At 46.1% G+C, this 20967-nt stretch overlaps 1 protein-coding gene across 4 annotated transcripts in view; it reads left to right on the top strand.

Annotated features, from left to right (window-relative positions):
* Positions 1 to 20967, top strand: part of Grik4 (glutamate ionotropic receptor kainate type subunit 4) — a 363614-nt gene that overhangs the window by 328074 nt on the left and 14573 nt on the right. For all 4 annotated transcript variants that reach the window (XM_048795923.1, XM_048795924.1, XM_015489727.2 and 1 more), the window contains 5 exons: positions 7290 to 7399; positions 10227 to 10400; positions 13678 to 13843; positions 15192 to 15417; positions 19371 to 19499. In XM_048795923.1, the coding sequence (XP_048651880.1) occupies positions 7290 to 7399; positions 10227 to 10400; positions 13678 to 13843; positions 15192 to 15417; positions 19371 to 19499 (805 nt within the window). The remainder of the gene's footprint in view (positions 1 to 7289; positions 7400 to 10226; positions 10401 to 13677; positions 13844 to 15191; positions 15418 to 19370; positions 19500 to 20967) is intronic.

Genomic DNA, 20967 nt, shown 5'->3' with positions numbered 1-20967 from the left:
ATCAGGGTATAATCTCTCTGAGGAGACATCTCTAGAACCAAAATAAGAAAAATGTTTTGCTCCCTTTACCACCTATGCCCTGCTACTTGACAGCCCAGCTGAGGAGTCTGGGTTTGGTATTTGTCCCTGTTGATATGTCCGTCCTGCTTTTAAAAACTCTCTGTTCTTAGCATCCAAGTCATCATTTTCTCCTGGAGTCCCTCATGCCTCCTTATCATTTTGGTTGATTCCTTTTTCTTTTCTTTTTTTTTCCCCTATATAATTTTCTATTTATTTATGTTTTTGGGTTTTTTTATTTTTTATTTTTATTAGTTACACATGACAGTACAATGATCTTGACATATCATACATTTGAATCAAATGGGGTATTTCTTTTTCTTCCTCTTCTCTCTCTTCTGTCTCCCTCCCCCTGGATAATCTCACCCACGACTCATCTGTGACCCACCCCAGCCTCTCCCCTCAATTCCAGGAGTATATTTCTCACTCATTACTGTAGCTATCCACCTGGGTCTCACAGACTGCTCCTCCCCGCCAAAAAAATAGCATCACAAACTGCATTCAGTGTACTCAAACATGTCCCTCCTCCTCTACTCTGAACTCCCTCCGGTAATGCATCTCCGTCCAGTACCCCAGATCATCCTGCCCTGTCCTCACCTCTCATCTCACCTCCTAGGTAGTTCTCAAGCGCGCTTCAGGTCTCCTAATCTCTAACCTGAACTGTCAACTCAGTGGGACGAACGTCAAAGTGTAGGTAACCCCTTGTCAGACTACAGATTTTTGTATTTTTGATATGAAAAATGTAATCATCCTAAACCTTCAGTGTTTACTGGATAGGTATGAAAGGAAGGAAGGAAGGAAGAAATGGCTGGCAGCTCCTGAATCTAGGGACTCTGAGGTCACTGAGCTCCATCCTTTACTCTTGGCTCCTGTTGGGCAGAGCACTGAGCCCCAGCAACCTGGGTTTCTGTTAGGGGATCCTGTGGGGCCAGTATTCTAGGAAGCAAGATGAAGGCCCTAAATAGATGATCTTTTTCTTTTTGGTCTTTACCCTCAATGGTCTTGACAATAAGAAGAGATGGGAGGCAGAGGTTCCGGGCAGCCAGATCCCTCTTCTGCTCAAGCCTGGCCAGAGTTGCCACCTGAGCGCATTGCAACACCTACATGCCCTGCGTACAGCACAATCTCCACCTGAGAAGGTATCAGGGTCCTTGGTGGGGGCCAGGTGTGCTTCTAGGCCATATGTAGATGGCTCAGCCTTTGGAATCTGGGGTGTCCCCCAGTTGACTCCAAGGATGGGAGTCAAGTGATAGGATCTACAAAGTTCAAGAGTCTTTATTTCTCTGGCAAATGAGCTTAGTTCTTACTGAGAAGCTCAGTATCTGATCTTGCTGTATAACTCCAAGGGCATTTTGCTTTCGAGGGTTTTATGATGTTGCTGCATACTGTGAGCTCTCAAATATCTGTGTGAATGGAGGGGAGAAGAGCATGGGAAAATAAAAACATTTATACTTGACATCAGAGTATATCATGCAGTTTTCTGTCTTTTCCCCCTCCTGCTGCAGCAATTTGCCTAATGATGTTTTGCCCAGACTAATATTAAAATAAGTTTGTACTCCTCAAGCACGCCCTGACTGCCGTAGCAAGGCATCCTTAGAATGTGCTAGAACCACCCTGGGAGCCAACGTTTGGCCCATACAACCCCCAAATGGATCAATCTCTTCTGAATAATTTAGTCTTGGCATCTTCAGGGAGCCTGTGTATGTCTAAGATATTTGTGTGTTGACCAGCGGCTGTTACTTTTTGATACATTTCCACATACACACTCTAGTTTATTGCAGCAATGCTTCAAAGCAGATAGTGTGATTCCCATTTTACAGGAGTCTGAGGCTCCATGAGCCCAGCCAGTGCAGTGGAAGAGGAGAGGCAGCACAGGCGTGCCAGGGGCACTCAAGCAGGTTTTCTGTCTCTTATGTCCCAGATGTTTCCAGCTACCTGTGTGCAGGAAGTGGGTCCATGGCTAGCGGGTACTTTTCTTTCAGTGTCAAGGACATGCATTGGATGATCTTTAAAAAAATAAGTCCTTTCCTATTGGAGGACACTATCTATGATTCTATGTCAGGTCCCAGTCCAGCCAGAGCATTGGAAATTCACTAAAAAATATGAGCTGACCATTTCCCCTCTATACCAGCATCCTATTCTATCTTTGATTAAGCAACGGAAAATGTTCTTACTCTTCTTAACTTACAGCTAGACTTTTCTCTCTCAAGAAAGTTAAAAAATAAAAATCAGACAGTGATTAAAAAGTGAGAGAGAAATAAATGCCAATATTAAATTAATTACAGCATTTGCTGGATATATTACTCGTTTTTCCAAGAAGGTCTGTTTCATTTCAGAAAGACTGTCTAGGAAAATGGAGAACAGTGCTAAGTAAACCAGTGAATCATTTCTAATACTCCTTAATACTCTGTTATAAGGAAATAGAAAATGAATAGTGTTCTATTCCTTAACGCTAAGTAACACGATAGCCCGTCTAATGGAAATATGGATCCCTGAATGTATAATCATTTTAATATTGGTTATTTATTAAGTGCTTCTCTCTCAAGAAGCTCAAGGTGTCTTATCAGTGTTAGTTTAGTAATCCTCACATTCTCCCTTCATGGGGATCATGGCGCTCTATTTTACGGAAGAAGAAAATGGCACCCAAATATGTCAAGTGGCTTACCAAGGACTACTCAGCAAGTCAAGGTTGGTGCCAGGATGAGAACATAGGTCTCCTCACATTAGATTCCCGACCAGCAAAGTGAAAACTGATATGGTAGCTTATGGGTCATGTAGGCAACAAGCCATCTGGGTGTTATAGGTGGAGAGGAATTAATTGTTTGCTTTCCTTTCTTCTCTTGGAGTCCAGGGTGAGTGCATGCTAAACTGAAATACATAAGACTATTCATTGCCAACTCCTTTGGGCAGGCTGTCTGTGGGTTCCTGCAGTGGGTTGAGAATTACCCTCTTCCACGTCTCCCAAGAGTCATGGAGAGACTGTTTTCTTTCCTCTTCAGCCCTAGAGAGTATTTTGTTGACCATTGACCACTATTGGAAGTTGACTGTCTAACAGGAAACCTCTCTAAAAATTACCATTTAGAACTAAAGTCAAAAATCACATGACAGACGTGACAACCCTCTGTCATTGATATGCTGGGGAGGGGACAGAGCACAGGGAAGAAAGAGAGTTGATATCATTAGTTTTTGTGTAGGAAATTGGGCAACATAGCCCTTACACAGATCCAACAGAGCAGCCACAGATCTGATCCACTGTGCTGGTGAGTTTTTTGGGGAAGGCTAAGATGGAACAGAGTTCTAAATGTTGGTTGTTAAAAGCCATTCTTCCAGAAGAAATTCTGCAATTGCCCCAATTGCTTCCCCAGAGAGCCCTAGGGGAACCCCCATGATACATGTTTTACAACTCATATAAACTCCAGGAATTATGGAAAATGACTGTAGCCAGATGACATTTGTCCCTCAAGGATTTTTAGTGTCACCCTAGGGCAGGAGATAGTATTTTTGTTCATTGAGGAATGCCTGAGTATAAAAGGACGTTCCCTCCTTGGTCACATACCCTCTTCCCCTTCTAAGTTACTCCCAGCTGCCATTAGATAGAAGAAGGGAAGCACACACACATGTACACCTCACCACATGGTAACTTACTTCATCCTTAGAACAACCCCAGGTAGGTTTTATCACTACCCTCATGTTACAGAAGAGAGAACAGACCAGGAGGTTAGGCAGCTTGTCCAACATCATACAACTTGGAAGTGGCAGAGCAAGGATTCAGTCCTGGGCAGTCTGGCTCCAGAGTCTGTGTTTTAATTCACCACCTGCCCTGCTTTACCCAGTTCTAGGGCCCATAGCTTTGGTCCAGACTCTGAGAAAGTGATTGCACTTTTACCACAATACCATTTCCTCTAGTACAGACAGAGCAAGGTAACAGTGGGTTAACAGGATTTGTTTTAAGGAGAGAAGGAATTTTTAACATGTAAGAGGAGTTTAGTGCCTCTCAGCTCTACGGGCAGCCCCACTGCTACATTGTTATCAAAGGACTTGAACACACCAGAATCATGGTCTGTCGGTGACCAGCCCTTTGGGTCTCTCCCATCATCAAAGAGCATCAAGGATGCTGACTCTGATGTGGTCAGTCTGAACCACAGTTCAAAATCTAGTGAACTAGTTCTAATTTTGCTGCCATCTAATATTCAATTCTGCCAGCCGGGCTTGACCTGTCTTTGACATTGAGGTATATATCTATATCATCTATTTATCTATATAAAACACCACTTATCTACCTCCAAAGTGGTTGTATTCACCAGAAGGAACTAGCCCAACTTGTAGTCAGCAGTTATATTGATTGTAGAAATCAATACAAATGTCTATAAATACAACAGAGTCACAGTAAACGATGATGAGCATAAATAAATAACACGACTACCTCAAGGGGTTCAGATAAAATAGGTTGGGATTCTGCTGGCACTGGGGGAAGGTGTGGGATTAATTAGGGAGTTTATTGGAACAAGTTGCAAAATTAAAAGGAGAGAAAGATTTGATACAGCTGCCATTTGAATGAAAAGAGTATGGCACAGCTTGATGAACGAGAAGTAGAGAAATTGAAGCCATCACTAGTTGTTGGAGCACGGCACTTAACCTCCCTGGGACTCAGTTCTTCCATCTGTCAGTATGGAAAATTGGGTGTTGAAATCAAGAAAACATAGGGAAGCATTTTTTTAGTTCTTCAGAAGAAAAGCATCACCATCATACATCCTTGGTGTTCAGGAAAAACTATTATTTGGAAGAAATGCCTATGGCATGTGACACCTGATTTGCTCCAAGTGCTGGTAACTCAGGTGTCCTTTGGGAAGGAAGCAATCTAAAGCACTGCATAGAAAAAAAAATGGTAGGCATTCAGAGTCCTGCAAGAAGCGCACTTCTCTTTGGCATCATCTCAATGGCCTGAGCCAAGGCTGTAATAACCCCAGACCCAAATCTCAAATGACTGCCCAGTCCTTCCTCTTCTGGTTGGCGTCAGACAATCACATGTGGAATCAGATGTTGCCTTGCCAACAGGACTGATACGTTCCTGGCGGAGCTGTGTTTGTGTCTTGGTCCTTGTTTGTGTGATGTTCTGTTTTATAACTTTAGTCTCCAAGATTTTTTCTCACGGCTGTGCATCATTCCTTATCACCCATAACCAAATATGGCAGCTTTAAACAGTGTTGTCATTTTCCTCAATTTCACTCATTGTGATATAATCAGGTATAGATTTCTGACATTGAGCATCTAATGGGGTTTCAGATTCAGAAAACAACAATAAAAGATGTTTTTTTTCTTCCTGGATATTTCTCAGCTGAGAGATACAAAGTGAAATAGTCCTGAATGACAGAGAACATGGGATTCACACACATTTTCCCAAAGAAAGTCTAGGGCTAAGAGGGACCCCAGGAGTAGACCAGCTAGTGATTTCTGCTGCAGTAGGAGCTCAGACAGGAACAGATCCTTTGTCCCCTTCCAGACTCTGCCTATGCCTTCTGTACTGTCTGTGTTTTTCTGTGCCTGACACTGGCTCTTGGGATGATGAAGAAGACACAGCCCATGATGGACACCAGAATGACCAAGCAGGGACCCTGATTCTGCTGCTCTTGAGTCCCTTACTTTCTGTTAGAGGATTTATGTAATGATGGGATCAGACATGCTCACATGACCTTCTCCCCGTTCCTCTCCTATTCCCTTCCCTTAGTTAGTGGGACTTGTCCCTCAAATTGTTTCATTTTCCCAGTAGATGACCTGAGTGGCCTGTGCATGCACTACAAGGAAAATAATTGCAATTTCTCCAAAGGGCTGTTCTCTGGCCTAAGCCATACTGTGAAAGAAAACCAGTTTGAGAAGGACCACCTGAGATGTCCCTGCCACATTGTTAAAAGGCCACAAAACCCAAGAAAGGCTGCCCCATTGGCAAGGATGAGTTATTGACGTCTTCTCTGTACCCCCTCTGGTCTGTTGTCCCAAAGGATAAAATACACTGTTCCCGAGTTAATTCAGGAATGTGCCCACTGGCACTCTGAAAAGGAATGAAAAACCATCCACAAGAGAAGGTGAAAATCACCCATGACTGGGTCTGTGTAAAGACAGAAGGATCGTGCACAACTGTCTCCCACCTGCCACACATGTGACTAAGGGGACAAATATTGTCACTTGGAGTTTCTCAGCTTCTTCTGGCCTCTTGTGAATAATGCAAGCTTTGAGAGCTGATTGAGTTCTGCTCAGTATTGGCATAGATGGTTCCCATTTGTGTTTCAGAGGACCCCAGGGTAAAAATGACACACCTGGATATTGATGGCAGGTTGTTACCACGACAAATATGATCTTGAGGTTGGAAGCTCACCTGTTCATAGAATACCTGAGCTTAACACTGATTTCCGGTCCTATCTGTGGACTGACATCCCAGACTCCTGAGATCATGAAAGCATAGCATTTTCCATTTAGAATGGTCCTTAGGGGATATCTAGTCCAGTGATTTCATAGTAAATGAAAGAAGCAAGCCTGGCACAGGATCAAGTCATCAGGCAGGAGCTGGAGACAACACGCTGTCTACAGTGGCAGCACCGTTCAGCTCTAGTGCTGCTAGATCTCCCGTGTTGTTTGTTCTTAGATATGTGAAATCTAGCTATTTACGTGAAATCTCCTAATCGTTTAATACTGGCAACTAATACAAAATGAAACATGGCTAGGTCAACAAATAAGCAAACAAGTCCGCGGGCTATATGTGGTTCATAGGCCACCAGTGAGTTGGTTCTGATCTATCCCAGCTCCAGCTGCGTCCAGAGACCATCAGGGACTTGCCCAAGGCCACACAGCTAAAGGCAAGGCAGACAGCTTAACTCCATTCTTTTTATTCCAGTTTGCTTTCTTGCAAAAAATGACAGGGAGCTGGCATCCAGTTTTCATTTCTGCCCACAGGTGCTGCCTGAGCCAGTGCACACTGGCAGTAGTGAGTGGCACTGGGGGGCTGGTCCACTCTCCTGGTACAAGCTGTTGTTCTGTTTCGTCTGCTGAATTTAGAGTGGGAGGTGTTCTGGAGAGGCCCCCACTAACCCTTTATCCCACTGTATCATTTAAACTAATCACCCAGAACCCAAAGAAATTTGGGGCCAAACCTATACACGCCATACCCTCTGCCCTGCCCTGCCCAAGGGCCATTTTGACTGAATGTGTATGGTGAATCTTGTTTTCATCTCCATTTCTAGGGACGCAGACCCGGCTATTTCTCCTTCCTGGACCCCTTTTCTCCCGGTGTCTGGCTCTTCATGCTCCTAGCCTATCTGGCTGTCAGCTGTGTCCTCTTCCTCGTGGCTCGGTACTATCCGTTCCCCTTCCCTGTCCTCACACCGCCACCTCGTGTCCACCTCTGGAAACTGCATGGGGTGGGGGGTTGGGAGGAGGAGATGGGTGGTTAAGAGGACCTTGCTGCCAAACTAGGGGACTGGGAGAGGGACTGGGGGCCTGAAATGCTCTCTGCCCAGCTGTAGACCTCCCACTACCCACCCATCCATCTTCGTGTGTGTTCCCTGACTTGCACAGTACAGACAGGTGAGCTTGTCTGGATTTGTTTCTACACCCCTGACTCTTGTCCCCTCCTGCTGTCTGGTCTCTGGCCCCCTGCTTGTGTAGGAGACTTAGGAAAGGGAGGAGGGGAGAAGGTGGCAGGAAGATCACTCTGATTAAGTACTATGCATTTGGCTGCCCTGACATCAATCCTTGCCAGAATCCACCACAAAGTGCTGAATGACAAGAAACGGATCCTGCAAATTCAGAGTGGGGGGACTGGAGGCTGCAGTGACATAGGCCAGGGAGAATACTTCCTCTGCACAGAGCCTGAATCTGCCCCTGAAAACACAGCTGTTCTGTTCAATAAGAACCATAGAGGGTGGCAGGCGCAAGAGGACAGGATGGAGGGAAGCATTTGCAGTTAGTGTTGAGTGGAAACAAATGGTTCAGATCAGCAGTTGGGGAGGATAATCCCTCCTCTCTCCTCAGAAGCCAGGGGCTGTCTCTAGCCCTACAGAGAAACCTAAGGGCATCCCAAGCTATGTCCTACTAAGAATGTGCAGAGAGGGTTGTTTCTCTCTGAGCTTACGGCCTGTTGAGCCAGCCTGGGCTTCAGGAGAGCTGAATTATATCCAGAAGTGGAACAAGCCCTAGTGGCCCTAGGCCACTCACTCAAGTGCCCACTGTCTGTTCAGCCTACTGCAATGGAGGGTCACCAAGGACCGTTGGGTGGGAGTGGAGAATAGTTCAGGATGAGCTCCTAGAAATTCGATGGAGGCTCTATTGCAGGTGTCTTTTCAGTGGACTCCTTTGCCTCCATCCCACAGCACTGGGCCACTAGTGTGCATCCCACCTCTGCAGGCTGGGGTCTTCCCCACCACCGGTGTGTTTGTTTCCAGGATCACGGGGAACGTGCTCTTTCCACTTAGGACAGGCGGTATCGGGGTCCTGAGGCCTAAAGAATCTCAGTGTGCTTAACCCCAGCGCAGTTCCCATCCTGCCCAAGATGACTTGCCTCACCCTATCAGTGCTCTTCCCAGGGAGATAAGGCCATGATTGGGAAAGCCGTCTGGGCCAGAAGATCCAACCCGACAAAGAATGGCCCTGCTTACAGCCTGGTAGAGGGGCTGAGTTGCTGCTCGGGTGCCACCTACCTCTCTTGGGCCTGTAGGCATTGCCACTGTCAAGTATCTGTTGTCAGTGACAGCTGGCAAGGCGCGGGAGCTCACACACTGTCTGACACTCCGCTCTCCATTTCGCAGCACTGTCTGCTGCCGCCTTTAGGAAGCTGTCGGTGGAGCCAGCGCCGCGCTCTGTGATGCTCTCAGTGACTGAGCCCCTGAGAGCACGCCACAGCTCTCAGGTCACCTCCAGGGCCCTGAAAAGGGTCTTGGGGCTTGGTTACCAGACATGCACACACAAGCCTGCCACACCATGCCAGAGGAAGCTAAAGCTCCCTGAGGGGCTATGTCACCCTTCTTCCTTGCCCCACTCCCACCCACTGACCCCAGGATCCTGCATGGACAAAACATAACAAAAATGTATTAAAGGGCTATCCATAGAGTCTATCCATACAGCGTAAACATACACACACGCACATGTACACACACATGAGCAAGCACACACACACACACACACACACACACGATAAACTAGCCCAGAATATTCTATCCTAAGGTAGTGGTTTGCAAACAGGGTTCTATGGAATGCACAGGCCCTTGGGACCTACCACAGACTCTGGGGGCAGCCAGAGCTCTGGGGCCTTAATGTTTCTTCATCCAGATCCACTGGACTTTTATTTCTTATATATTGTACTTTTGGGTAAGATTTTAGAGAGAAAATGTTTCAAACCTATAGCTCTCAGGCAGCCATTCCAAAGCCAGTTGATCATCAGAGTTACAGAGGGAGCTTTTAAACATTTGAATTCCCCAGTCCCAGTGTCTTAGAATCTCCAGGGCTGGGCCCTGGGAAGCTGCATCTCACAAGTGTGAGCTGGTTATTATCAGCGTAGACTCTGAATTGGAGGGGGTCAGTATCACCTGGGAACTTGCAGATTCTTAGGCCCCACCCACACTTACTGGTTCAGAGGCTGTGGGGTAGGGCCTGGTGATCTGTGTTTAAACAAGCCTCTTGGTGACTCTAATATAAAGTCTGGAGTTTGAGAATGATAGAAATAGGCTGAGGGTTTTCAAACCATGGTCCTATTAGGACCTTAAGTTTCCTCCCTGAGCACCTTGAGGTGGAGAACAAGCGACTTCCCAGACGGCCCAGCCCCTGATACTCTCAGCTTCCAGGCAGGTGCCTCCACTTTTATCTATTTTATATATGAAAGTTCTGCACCAGAATTTGTTTGAAGGGAAAAAAGTGTTTAAAAGTATGGCTTTTTTTTAATTAAAGAAAAAGCATTTGAGAACCACCAACTTAATCCAACTACTCCATTAATTTTTATATTCTTTTATTTTTGGATGGGGAAAAAAATCCAAGTCCAGCAAAGGGGAATGACTGGCCCAAGGTGACAAGGCCCAGTCCTGAGGCAGAGAGGTGAGGCCAGAATGGAGTGCACCTCCCGCCTCTCCAGCACCCTCCCATCATGCCCATCCTCCCTGGCACTGAAGTCTGTTCCTTTTCTCCCACAGGTTGACGCCCTACGAGTGGTACAGCCCACACCCGTGTGCCCAGGGCCGGTGCAACCTCCTGGTGAACCAGTACTCCCTTGGCAACAGCCTCTGGTTTCCGGTTGGGGGCTTCATGCAGCAAGGCTCCACCATTGCCCCTCGCGCCTTATCCACCCGCTGTGTTAGTGGAGTCTGGTAAGGTCCCAGGATGGGACAGGGCCAGGTCTCAAGGGGTGGTGGGACTCAATGGGAGTCTTCAGATAAGGCTGGCCCCAGCTGCTGGAGGCAGGAACCTTAGCAGCCCCAAGGAGAGTTCAGAAGCCTTGCCTCTTCAGCAGACCCTCGCTGGGAGCTGAGGTCACTTCTGCCAGGTCACAAGGTGGGGAGTGGGGGCCGTGTGCACTCTCACTTCTCTGTTTCCCCTTTCTCTGCCTCTGTGGTCTGGATAGAGAGAGGAGCCAAGACTGGAAGGAAGAGGAGACGAGAAAACACTTGCTGGCCCACAGCAAAGTAAAGATAACTTCTTGACCTGGCAAAACCTGAGGTTGAAGTGGCTGCGCCAACTAAGGCATATGCAGATTTATGCAAATCTGATGCTGCAGCAGGAAATCCCTGCAGGAGGACGATGCCACACCATGCCCCCTTCTCCTGGCTTTCTCGGGCTTTGGCCCTGCTCTTACCTCTGGGGCTTGACCCATCCACCTCAGCAAGTGTGGGAAAATGCAGAAATGGACAAATGATTCAATGGGTGGGAAAACTCTTTGAAAACTTGAGAATTCTACATGAATATATGAGACTAATAATTTTTATTAGACTGTTATGCTGGAAATGAAAAATATAGGTATGAAAATATAAAGTTCACAAAATACAAGTCTTGGTCTTCTCTTAAAAATCCACTGCAGGTTTGGCAGTTATCACTTACATGACTTACAGCCTCCGTCTTCTTGCCTCCTTCTTGGCTTGTTTAAGCCAAGGAAAAGGAAAAGTGGTGGTGCTTCCATCCTTGGGTATTGGTGCAGGTCAGACAGAAGTACTGGAGTTGCCTCTGGGGCTGTGTAGTAGCTGGGACAGTCGCCCCTACCAATCTGGAGTCTTCATTTCCCTTGATAAGTTATAATTGTGGGATTTAAACCTCCTGGGCAAGATCTCACCTATTACCAGACATTGCCAGGAAGTCACTGATTATGTCAGTATGGAGAACTGGGCCCTTGTCCCCAGGAAGAAGGGATAGTCCAGCAGGGACAGTCACAGGCAGCCTGGGCAGAAGCCTGGGAGATGAGAACTTGTCAGCTAGGGATGCTAATTTTCTTCTCTCTGGGCTCCTGCCTTCCAGAGAGTTCTCTGCTATTCATACAGGTAGGGCCCCATTGCCCACTTCATCCACCTGTAAACTCCCTTCACCCCACCCCAGGAAATTCCTCTTCCAGACAATTTCAGAGGCCAGAGTCCTATGGGCTTCCCTGCCACAGGCCACCATTCAGTGCTGCCCTACATAGCTGCCCCAGGCGGCTTGGTTACTGTGTTTCAGAGCACACTGGGAAGAGGGCTCAGCACTGAAAGGGAGCCACTGTGAGGGACCCTCATCAGCCTCTCATCCCAAATTGTCAGCGTACCCCTCTGCCTCTCAGAGTTCTTAGTTATTAAACGAGGGCCTTGGTTGGGTCAGTTCTACGTGGCCTCCTCACCCAGAGCAAGTGAAAGAAAATGCCTTATTGCTCACAAGACTGCCAGCTTTACAACTGATGGTGCCCCTCTGACCCGCCAGAGATAGCATCATTTGCTTTCTCAGCTCAAGCAGTGGGCTTGCACTGGTCACGTCGGCTCTGTGACCCCTTCCCTAGTGCTCAGGAACCTAAACAGCCGCACACTGTCCAATGTGGAACAGATGCCAGAGTGTAGCCACGTGGCTGAGGGGACTTGCCGGTCAGCTCTCAACCCAGCCCAGGGCACATCGACCCCTAGTTCTCACCAAAGCCACTAAGTAGCTGCAGAGCACAGGCTTGTTCCTGGGCATGGTCAGAGTGGAAGAGCCGAGGCAGGCCCGAGACAGCAGGCCTTGAGCAGGGAGGGTCACCTAGTAAGGAGGTGGCCCAGTGCCTTTCATCCCATATGGAGGCCAAGGGCCTTCCTCTACATTTCTGTCTCCCATCCATCTAGTCTTCAAGGATATGCTACCTCATTTGATCTCACAACTCCAAAAGACAGGCAGAGCTGGCATTATTATCCCCAAACATAGTCTGGTCATTGTCTATTTATCATTAGACAAATGAGCTCAGAGAAGGCCAGTGACTTCCCCCACAATCTCACAGGTGCAATGTGACCAGAACAGAAAACCAGTTCACCTCCCTGCAGGTCCAGCATATCGATGTGCTCATTGAGTTGGTATATTCCCCTATTACTTCACCCCGCCCCCCCAGGGAGACAGCTAGCAGGTCTTGGTGACAGTGGGAAAAGAGACAAGGGAAATTTTTGCTCTTGAAAATCCATCCAGTGGCTGCCAGCTGCTGGGTCTTGGGGCAAACACTGTGCTTTAACTGGTGCTGAGTTCATAATGTGTAAAGGCATTCAGACCCCATTAATTCAGATTCTGTGCTTCTCTAACCTGAACTGGGCATGGATCTATCTTCAAACCTGTTATACACACACAAAGGGATCAGTATGCAGATCTGTACTGTTGACCAGATGGGAAAAGCTTGTTTAACCTACCAACGCGAACAAACTGTCATTAATGACTTTAGTGTATATGCTGCCTGCATCGCAAAATTATTCCAATTATAAATGAGCTCTAGCTACTCATTACAATAATCTTCTAGTATGGAATAGCATGACTGTTGTAAGACTGTTTCCAGATTCCAACTTTTTTAGCAGTTCAAAGATACTTCCCACCAGTCTATCTCCATGAAAGATTTTCTGCTGTTAAGAGTTATAGAACTAGTTCTAAAATAAGAATTTATCAATGTGTTATTTAGCAAGCTACTTCACTTCTCTGACCCTCCATTTCCTCATCTGTAAAATAGAGAAAGGAAATGTGCCTCCCTGAGTTGTAGGGATTCTATAAGGTGGTGGTTGTAGCTCATGGCAGGTGGTCAGTACCTGGAGAGGCACATCTGAAGGTTGACCTCAGCGTGAGGGGCAGGGGAGGTGGCCTGGCTCAGGACTGGCACCCTTTGCTCATTCACTGGCTCATTTCCCATAGCCCCCCAACTATCTCATGTGCATGGACAACATATCTTCTGAATAACAACCAATAATCACCTCCTTTCAGAAATAAGAAAAAAAAATCAATTGTCTACTTCCAGGCAACATTCACCAACTCAATTCATTTCTCTTGACATCCTATGCTCCGCCTCCTTCCTCTTCCCCCACTAAGTTGAGAGCTTCTTCAGGTCTCTCCTGTGCCATAGCAAGTCTGGGTTTGGGGGCCAAGGCTCCCGAAAGTGCAGTGATGACTTCCTGGTCTTTTCCTACGTAGGTGGGCATTCACGCTGATCATCATCTCATCCTACACGGCCAACCTGGCAGCCTTCCTGACTGTGCAGCGCATGGATGTGCCCATTGAGTCAGTGGATGACCTGGCTGACCAGACCGCCATTGAGTATGGCACAATTCACGGAGGCTCCAGCATGACTTTCTTCCAAGTAAACCCCATTTGGTTGCTCACCAACATTGGGAATTGGGCAGAATAAAGTTGAGATGTTTGTCCACTGGAGATGAAAACATCTCTCCTCATCTCATTATCTCTTTTGAACATCTAATTTGAAGGTCCACATGGGGCTCATTTTTCTTTTGCTCCACAAAATGTCCCCAGAATGGGGTCCCCAAAGGACTTTGGGTTCATACCAGCCCATCCTGAAACATTATACATGCACTTGAGGTGATTTGAAGCTTAATGTGATGGAACATTTTAAAAATTGTAATAGTTTCATGTTTATTTTATGTGCATTAGGAAAAAATATATATGCTATGAATCAAACCAGTAGTTTTATTTACATCACTGGATAGGATGAGGCATCTTTAAATTTTAAGAAGTAAGTTAGATTTTATGGGTAGCACTTAACCAAAGCAAGATTAAAATATTACACAAATGACTGAAGTTTGAGCAACACTAGATTAAGGAAGAACTGATGTCATTGATCCCAAACTGACAGGCCTCAGATAGGGACCCTCTTGGCTTCTTTGGGATTCCCTTGCAAAGCTCAGGAGGAGGTGCTGCCACAATATCATGCTGACAGGCAAAACTGATTGATCACCAAGGCTGACAGAACCAGGCCAGACAAAATAGTAGTTTTTATAAGCCTCAAGAGCTCAAGGGAAGCAGATTTCCCCTGGGGCTAATAGGTGTCCAACCAACCTAATATCTAAGAAGTTCATTTTCACATGAAATGAGATCAAGGCCTTCAGTTTTTTGTTTTTCATACAAGTCTCTGTGCCTTTTGACATAGAGGCCAGAGAAAGCATCATGTAAATGCAGAGTTTGGATAGACCCTCAGAATTCTGTTTTGTTATTATTGGCAAAATAGAAGCCAGTGTTGGCCGTGTGGTTGATAAATTGCTTTAGGGTGGATAAAAAATACCTGCACTGGTTTTTCAGATGGTGTCTCTGTATAAGTCTTAGTGAACCTGAGTTCACCGCCCCACACTAAGGGATGATGAAGGGATGCAACCAGAGTTTTAATTCTTCTACCAGAAAATGAAAGTAGGCAATAGAAGACCTCTCTAGGGGGTAGATGAGGCAGAACCGAAGATCAAACCAGGAGACAGAATTCACAGTGCCTGGGGACCCTGTTGCTTTCTGATCTTTCTGTAAAGACACAAGTCCCTCCTTGGCCACCATTCAGTGACAGTGAACATCTTGAGCTGAGAGATTGAAGGGGAGAGGTGGAGTGGCAGAAGGGCCAGCAGTTTAAGGCTTTGATTCCCTCCCTCTCTAAACCCACATTTCCTTTCTCTTTTCCCAATCCTGCTTCCTGTCTGTTCTTTCTCCAGAATTCCCGCTACCAGACCTACCAACGCATGTGGAATTACATGTACTCCAAGCAGCCAAGTGTGTTCGTGAAGAGTACAGAGGAGGGAATCGCCAGGGTGTTGAATTCCAACTATGCCTTCCTGTTGGAGTCCACCATGAATGAGTACTATCGGCAGCGAAACTGCAACCTCACTCAGATCGGGGGCCTGCTGGACACCAAGGGCTATGGGATTGGCATGCCAGTCGGTATGCAGGAGAGAGCAGCCTCTGTGGGGAGCTTCATCCAGGCAGGGCCAGCGTAGCTACAACCACTGACTGCCGTGTTGAATTCAGTAACCCCTGTTTCTAGAGCCAGTTTAACAGTGACTTGAGGTGGGCAGTCTTAAAGCTAAAGAAAGATAAAAGCCAACCCCAATGCTTCCACTAATCAGTGATCAGAGCTCAACTCTAATTATTAAAGAGCTCGTTGATTGTTTATTTAATTGATTCATTATCAAAGGCTAATTCTAATTATTAAAGGGCATATTGATGCCCTGGGTGGATTCTTTAGGCCTTTTGTCCCTTCTCTCTCTTGCTTCCTGCCCCTTGGCCATTTCTTTGTTGATTGACATCTCCATTAGCAGTGGGAAGAAAGAAGAGATGGGAACACTAGAATTAATTTTTCTATTTGTTAATGTCCCCTGTGAAAGTTTACTGACATGATTGTATGAGATGGCTTTCAAATTACTTGCGGGTTTCACTGATCCATCCATTCCAAGTCCATAAGGGTCATTGAGAACAGGCAGTAAGGCTCTGGTGTTGTTCGCTGACTGGGTGCTGTCCAGCTTTGTTATAGGAGGGTGGAGATGTTTGGCTTCCAGAAAGGTTTCCCAGGTTTTTATGAAGGGTACTCACACTTTGGGCCTTCTCCTGCTGATAGTACCTCCACCAGAAGATAAGGGTAGACATGTTTAAATGCTCTTGTAATTGAGTAGGGGTTGGAACATGTTCCCCAAGTGAGTCTGACATGCAGGCTTTCCCCATATGTGCACCACTGAGAGCAGTTGCTGCATAGGTTTGTCCTGTACAAGGCATCAGGGGAAGAACTGAGGCCATCAGGTTATGTGAGAGCACTGATACCTCCATGCACATCCTTGTGGTTACATAGACATGTCCCTTCTATTGATCTTGACCTAACTCAGAGCTGTCTAAATTATAGGATTCTCTTACACCTGTGGAGTGTAATGAGCTTGGTCTTAGAATCAGGCAGACCTGGGAATGCATTCTGGTTTCTGGCCATGGTATCTCAATATATGTTTTTTTAACCTTTCTGAGCCACAGTGATCCCATTCATAAAATTGGTTTCTCATTCCCATTCATGGAATTATCGTGAAGATTAAACTTCATAATTTGGCCAGATACCTTACAGCAGCATGTCACACTCAGCCTGTCTTGGTGAATATTAGTGCCCTTTTCATCTTTCCCATAGTTCCCTATGTTATTTGATAAAAAGAGAAAACTTCTTGAATATGAACCAGAAATCAAGCAAATAAACATAAGTAATAATACAGATTACACTCTCAACTCCATAGATTCTTACACTAGCAGTTCTGCAAGCTGGAAGCCTCACTCAGGGAACTCATAAACCTACACGTACTCTATTTACTGTCAGATTTTATTGATGTCTATTAATGTTACAGATTATGGGCCTGTTTAAGAAATGTATTGGCTGACATTTTCTTTCAAGATAGCAGAATAAACTACAAAATGAACTTAGGATGCACCTGGTAATAGTCTAGTGATTTAACCCATTTAATCCAGGTGTCAGGTGTTTCGAAAGTTTTCATGAAGCCAAGTGCAGTGATACACATCTGTAATCCCAGCAACCTGGGAGGCTGAGGTAAGAGGACCACAAGTTTGAGCCAGCCTCAGCAACTTAGTAAAATCCTGTCAAAAATAAAAAGGGCTAGGTATGTAGATCAGTGATTAAGTGTCCCTGGGTTCAATCCTCAATACTGGAAAAATAAAAGTTTCCTTGAGAAATTTGAGGTAAAACAATAGTTGGTGTTTATCATAACTAATATAGTTGAGGTAAAACACCAATTCTAGAAATGTTCATCAATAACCAAGGAAAAAGGAAAAGAAATGCATTTATTTCTTATCTGGTCTGAGGCTCTTTCACATGTGTTTTTTTCACTTAATTGTCCCACCTGAGTGAGGTCAAGTGATTACTCCTGTTATATAGAAGACAGAACTGAGATTCAGAGCAGATGACTTACTTGTCCAAGGCTACAGAACAGGTAGAGAAGCTGGCTTGAATCTAGGATGCTTGTCTTTAAATCCAGTACTTCACTGACAAAACCATGCAGCCAACTGGGACCCATCAGCTGGGAAGGGGGGGGGATAGGTGACAAGGTGTGATGAGGGCTGGCCGGGATTCTCATAGGAGGCTGGAAAGAACATTACATAGTCCATTGGTGAGATAGGCTTTAGGTCCCCTGAGGTTATGCATGTCTGTTATTCTGAAGTGAGAGGTAAGGGCATAACTACAGAATAAGCGATGTGGTTGGATCCAGGAAAATTAAGAGAAACAAAATGAAGAACAAGATGGAAAATTTATCAGGTTGTTTTGAGCTAAGTAAGCAACCAAAGAATGAGCAGGATAGCCCTTTCATGTGGTGTGTTGTGAGGCTGGCCTCAAAGTTCCTTGAGAGAGCTTGAAATGCCTTGCCGGGCTGCACTCTTGCCTCTAAACCCCACATAGTCATTAGCTCCATACATAGACACATCTGTTATGCAGCTTATTTGTGTATCCATTCACTGCAGATGTGTTTTAAGCACCTACCGTACATGAGACCCTACAGATGTTCTCCCAAATTAATTAAATAGACATATTCAATGCTGCAGGCATTGTGTGTGTGCTCAAGCATAGTTGTGTCCACAGTAGGGAAGATTCTACCATGCAGGCTTGTGCAGCCAGAGTCAGAAGAGATGTGGGAGATGGCTGAGTCCCTTGCTTCTCAAAGTGCAGCCCGTGACCCAGAAGCCTGGGCATCGCTCTGGAACTTGATGGAAATGCAGAATCTCAGGCCCACATCCCAGATCTATTGAATCAGAACCTGCACTTTTAACAAAAGCCCCAGATGATTCCTATGCACATTAAAACTTGAGAAGCACTTATCTATTTGTTCCAAGTTTATGCCTGAATTCTCCACTATAACCTTTTTCCTCTGCAGCATCTGTTGACATCAGACCTTCATTGAGTTTGGGCAAAGAAACTGGGCAACATACTTGTTTTCCAGTCTCTTGACAGATTTCTGTTAATGATCTCCAGCCTCCGCCTGTTGTGGGACATTGAGCTTTCCAAGGTTTCATTTAAGCTGTTCTTGTGATTAAACCTTAATTCTAGAACCAAATCTCCTTGACCACATTCCATCAGAAAAATTAAACAAGAATTGCACTAAAGAGAAAGAGGCTTTTTGTTTGAGGAGGAAGGGAGCAGCAGGGGGCGTGGGGTGGTGGATGGGCCAGAGTGTTCTGGTGCACTTGGTGGGCAGCCATGGGGATCCGAGGACCCCTGGTGACTGGCTTCTCCACATGGATGGACAAGAGGAGGCATCTGTTACACCCTGGGTGGCTCTCCCGTCACTGGTTGGGGACTGCTCTGAGTGTGCATTGTCAAGTATAATGTAATGACAGTTACAAGTGCCTGAGAAATTAGTTTAAGTAGAAATCAGACAACTGACTGAGAGATTTGTATTCCAGAGGCACAGGCTTGGGCTTCCTAGAGGCAGACAGAAAGCTCTGCATCCAGTTTCCCATGTGTCTGTGGGCAGGTCACTTAACCTGGATAGGCCATCTTTATAATTTAGAAAGTGGGAGTGCCCAGGCAGGGAGGTGGGGTGACAGAGCCACCTGGAAAGCCATTACTTGACCCTTACTTGGGTCTTTGGCCATGGGCTGGACGTGCCAGTCAGTATGGAGGGAACAAAAGTAGAAAAGATGGAGAAGCATGCCTGAAGCCAAAAGGCTCCCAGCTGCTTCCTGCAGAGGAAGAGACAGCCAGAGGGCACAGCCTTCCTGTGGGCAGGCCCACCTGTCTCCCCTGCTGAGGTTCAAGCAGGCAGTGGCCAACAGGTGTGCTGGGAAGGGGAGTGAGCAGAGTGGTGCCTCAGAGGGCACTCATATCCTGTGTCCTGGGCTCTCCTGTGACCCCGCAGGCTCGGTTTTCCGGGACGAGTTTGATCTGGCCATTCTCCAGCTGCAGGAAAACAACCGCCTGGAAATCCTGAAGCGCAAGTGGTGGGAAGGGGGGAAGTGCCCCAAAGAGGAAGATCACAGAGCTAAAGGTATGGACATGCAGGGCCTTCCTCCTGTGACCTAGAGGACCAAGTTTGCTTGTTTCTTGTGTCCAAATTTCAAGAAGCGACTTCTAGGACACAGAGAAAATAAGTCTGGGAAGACACCGAGGAGGGCTAGGCTGGGGATGGCTGATCAGTCCTATCCCAAGGTTCCCTTCCTGCAGGTTCCCAGTATCTCCAGCCCTTAAGTGCTAGAGGCACGGCCTCCACTGTGTCCCCTGACTCCACCCCTCTCGCCCCAGCGTCCAAGCTTCTGCCTGCTCCCCTTTTCCCAGCCTGGCATCTCCACTGTGGATTCTCCACTCCAATCAGAGTGGTTCTTTTTAAAATGCAAATTAGATTGCAGCATTCCCCTGTACGAACCTTCCAGTGGCTTCCCATCTCACTCAAAATGAAATTCAAGCTTTCCATAGCCTCTCCAGCTTTCCTTCCTGCTTCCCAAGTCTCTGTATTTGCTTCCACCCCAGGACAGGCTCATGTTTCCTGCCCAGCCTCCTCGAGGAGGCCTCCCTTGAAAGGTCTTCTCTCCACTCCTACCCTCACCCCATTTTCTCTTTTCAGATCTCATCACTACCTTATACAATTTTTTATGTGTTTCTTTGTTTATTTTCCACCTCCTCCACTAGAATGTAGGTTTCATGAGGCCGGGGTTCATCTTCTTCACAGGGCTGTCCACAGGGCCCAGCCCATGGAGAGTTTACTGAATGAATGAATGACTATTAAATTGGGTTGAATGGCAAGCAGTCACTGACTAGTGTAGTAAGGGCTGGAGAGGGTCCCTGAGCATCCCGTATTTTCTGTAAAGAATACATATCCTGGTTTGCCTAGGACATTCCTGATGACATCTATTGTACATCATTTAATGCTTGTTAATGATATTTAGATAACTTTTATTCTTGAGGTATTCTAGTTTGAACAATAAATCATGTGGTCACCCCAATATCTACTGCAGCCTTGCTAAAATATGCATCAGATTTACCTGTGTGTGCTCTCCCCTTGGAAGGCAGCTGAGGATTAAAATGAACGATAGCATGTGCTTGCCTTTCTGCTCAGCATGAATGATTATCCCTGATGAGACAGTGAATGAGCGGCCATGTGTTTCTAACTGTCTATACGTGGATCTCTATCTGGCAAGGCAAGGTCTCAAGAATATGGATCTATGGGGCAAGTCATTTGCAATGTAAAGGAAACACTGCTCTTAAAACAACCCAGAGAGGCCACACAGTCCTTGGCTCTTCTTTCCACAAAAGGCCAGAGCTGCCCATGGGGAAGGCAGTAGCTACTAGTAGATCCAGGGCATGGGCAGGTGTCATTTGAATCCCAGCTGCACTAGTTGCTCGTCTGTGAGTTTAGTTAAGCACATTAGTTAACACTGATGAGTCCTCATTTCTTTCTTTCTTTTTTAAAAATATATTTTTAGTTGTTGATAGATCTTAATATATATATATATATATAT

This window comes from Marmota marmota, unplaced genomic scaffold, assembly GCF_001458135.2.
Source record: "Marmota marmota marmota unplaced genomic scaffold, marMar, whole genome shotgun sequence".
NCBI lineage: Eukaryota > Metazoa > Chordata > Mammalia > Rodentia > Sciuridae > Marmota > Marmota marmota.
The sequence above is the reverse complement of the archived record's forward strand: the minus strand, read 5'-3'. Positions and strand labels throughout refer to the sequence as shown.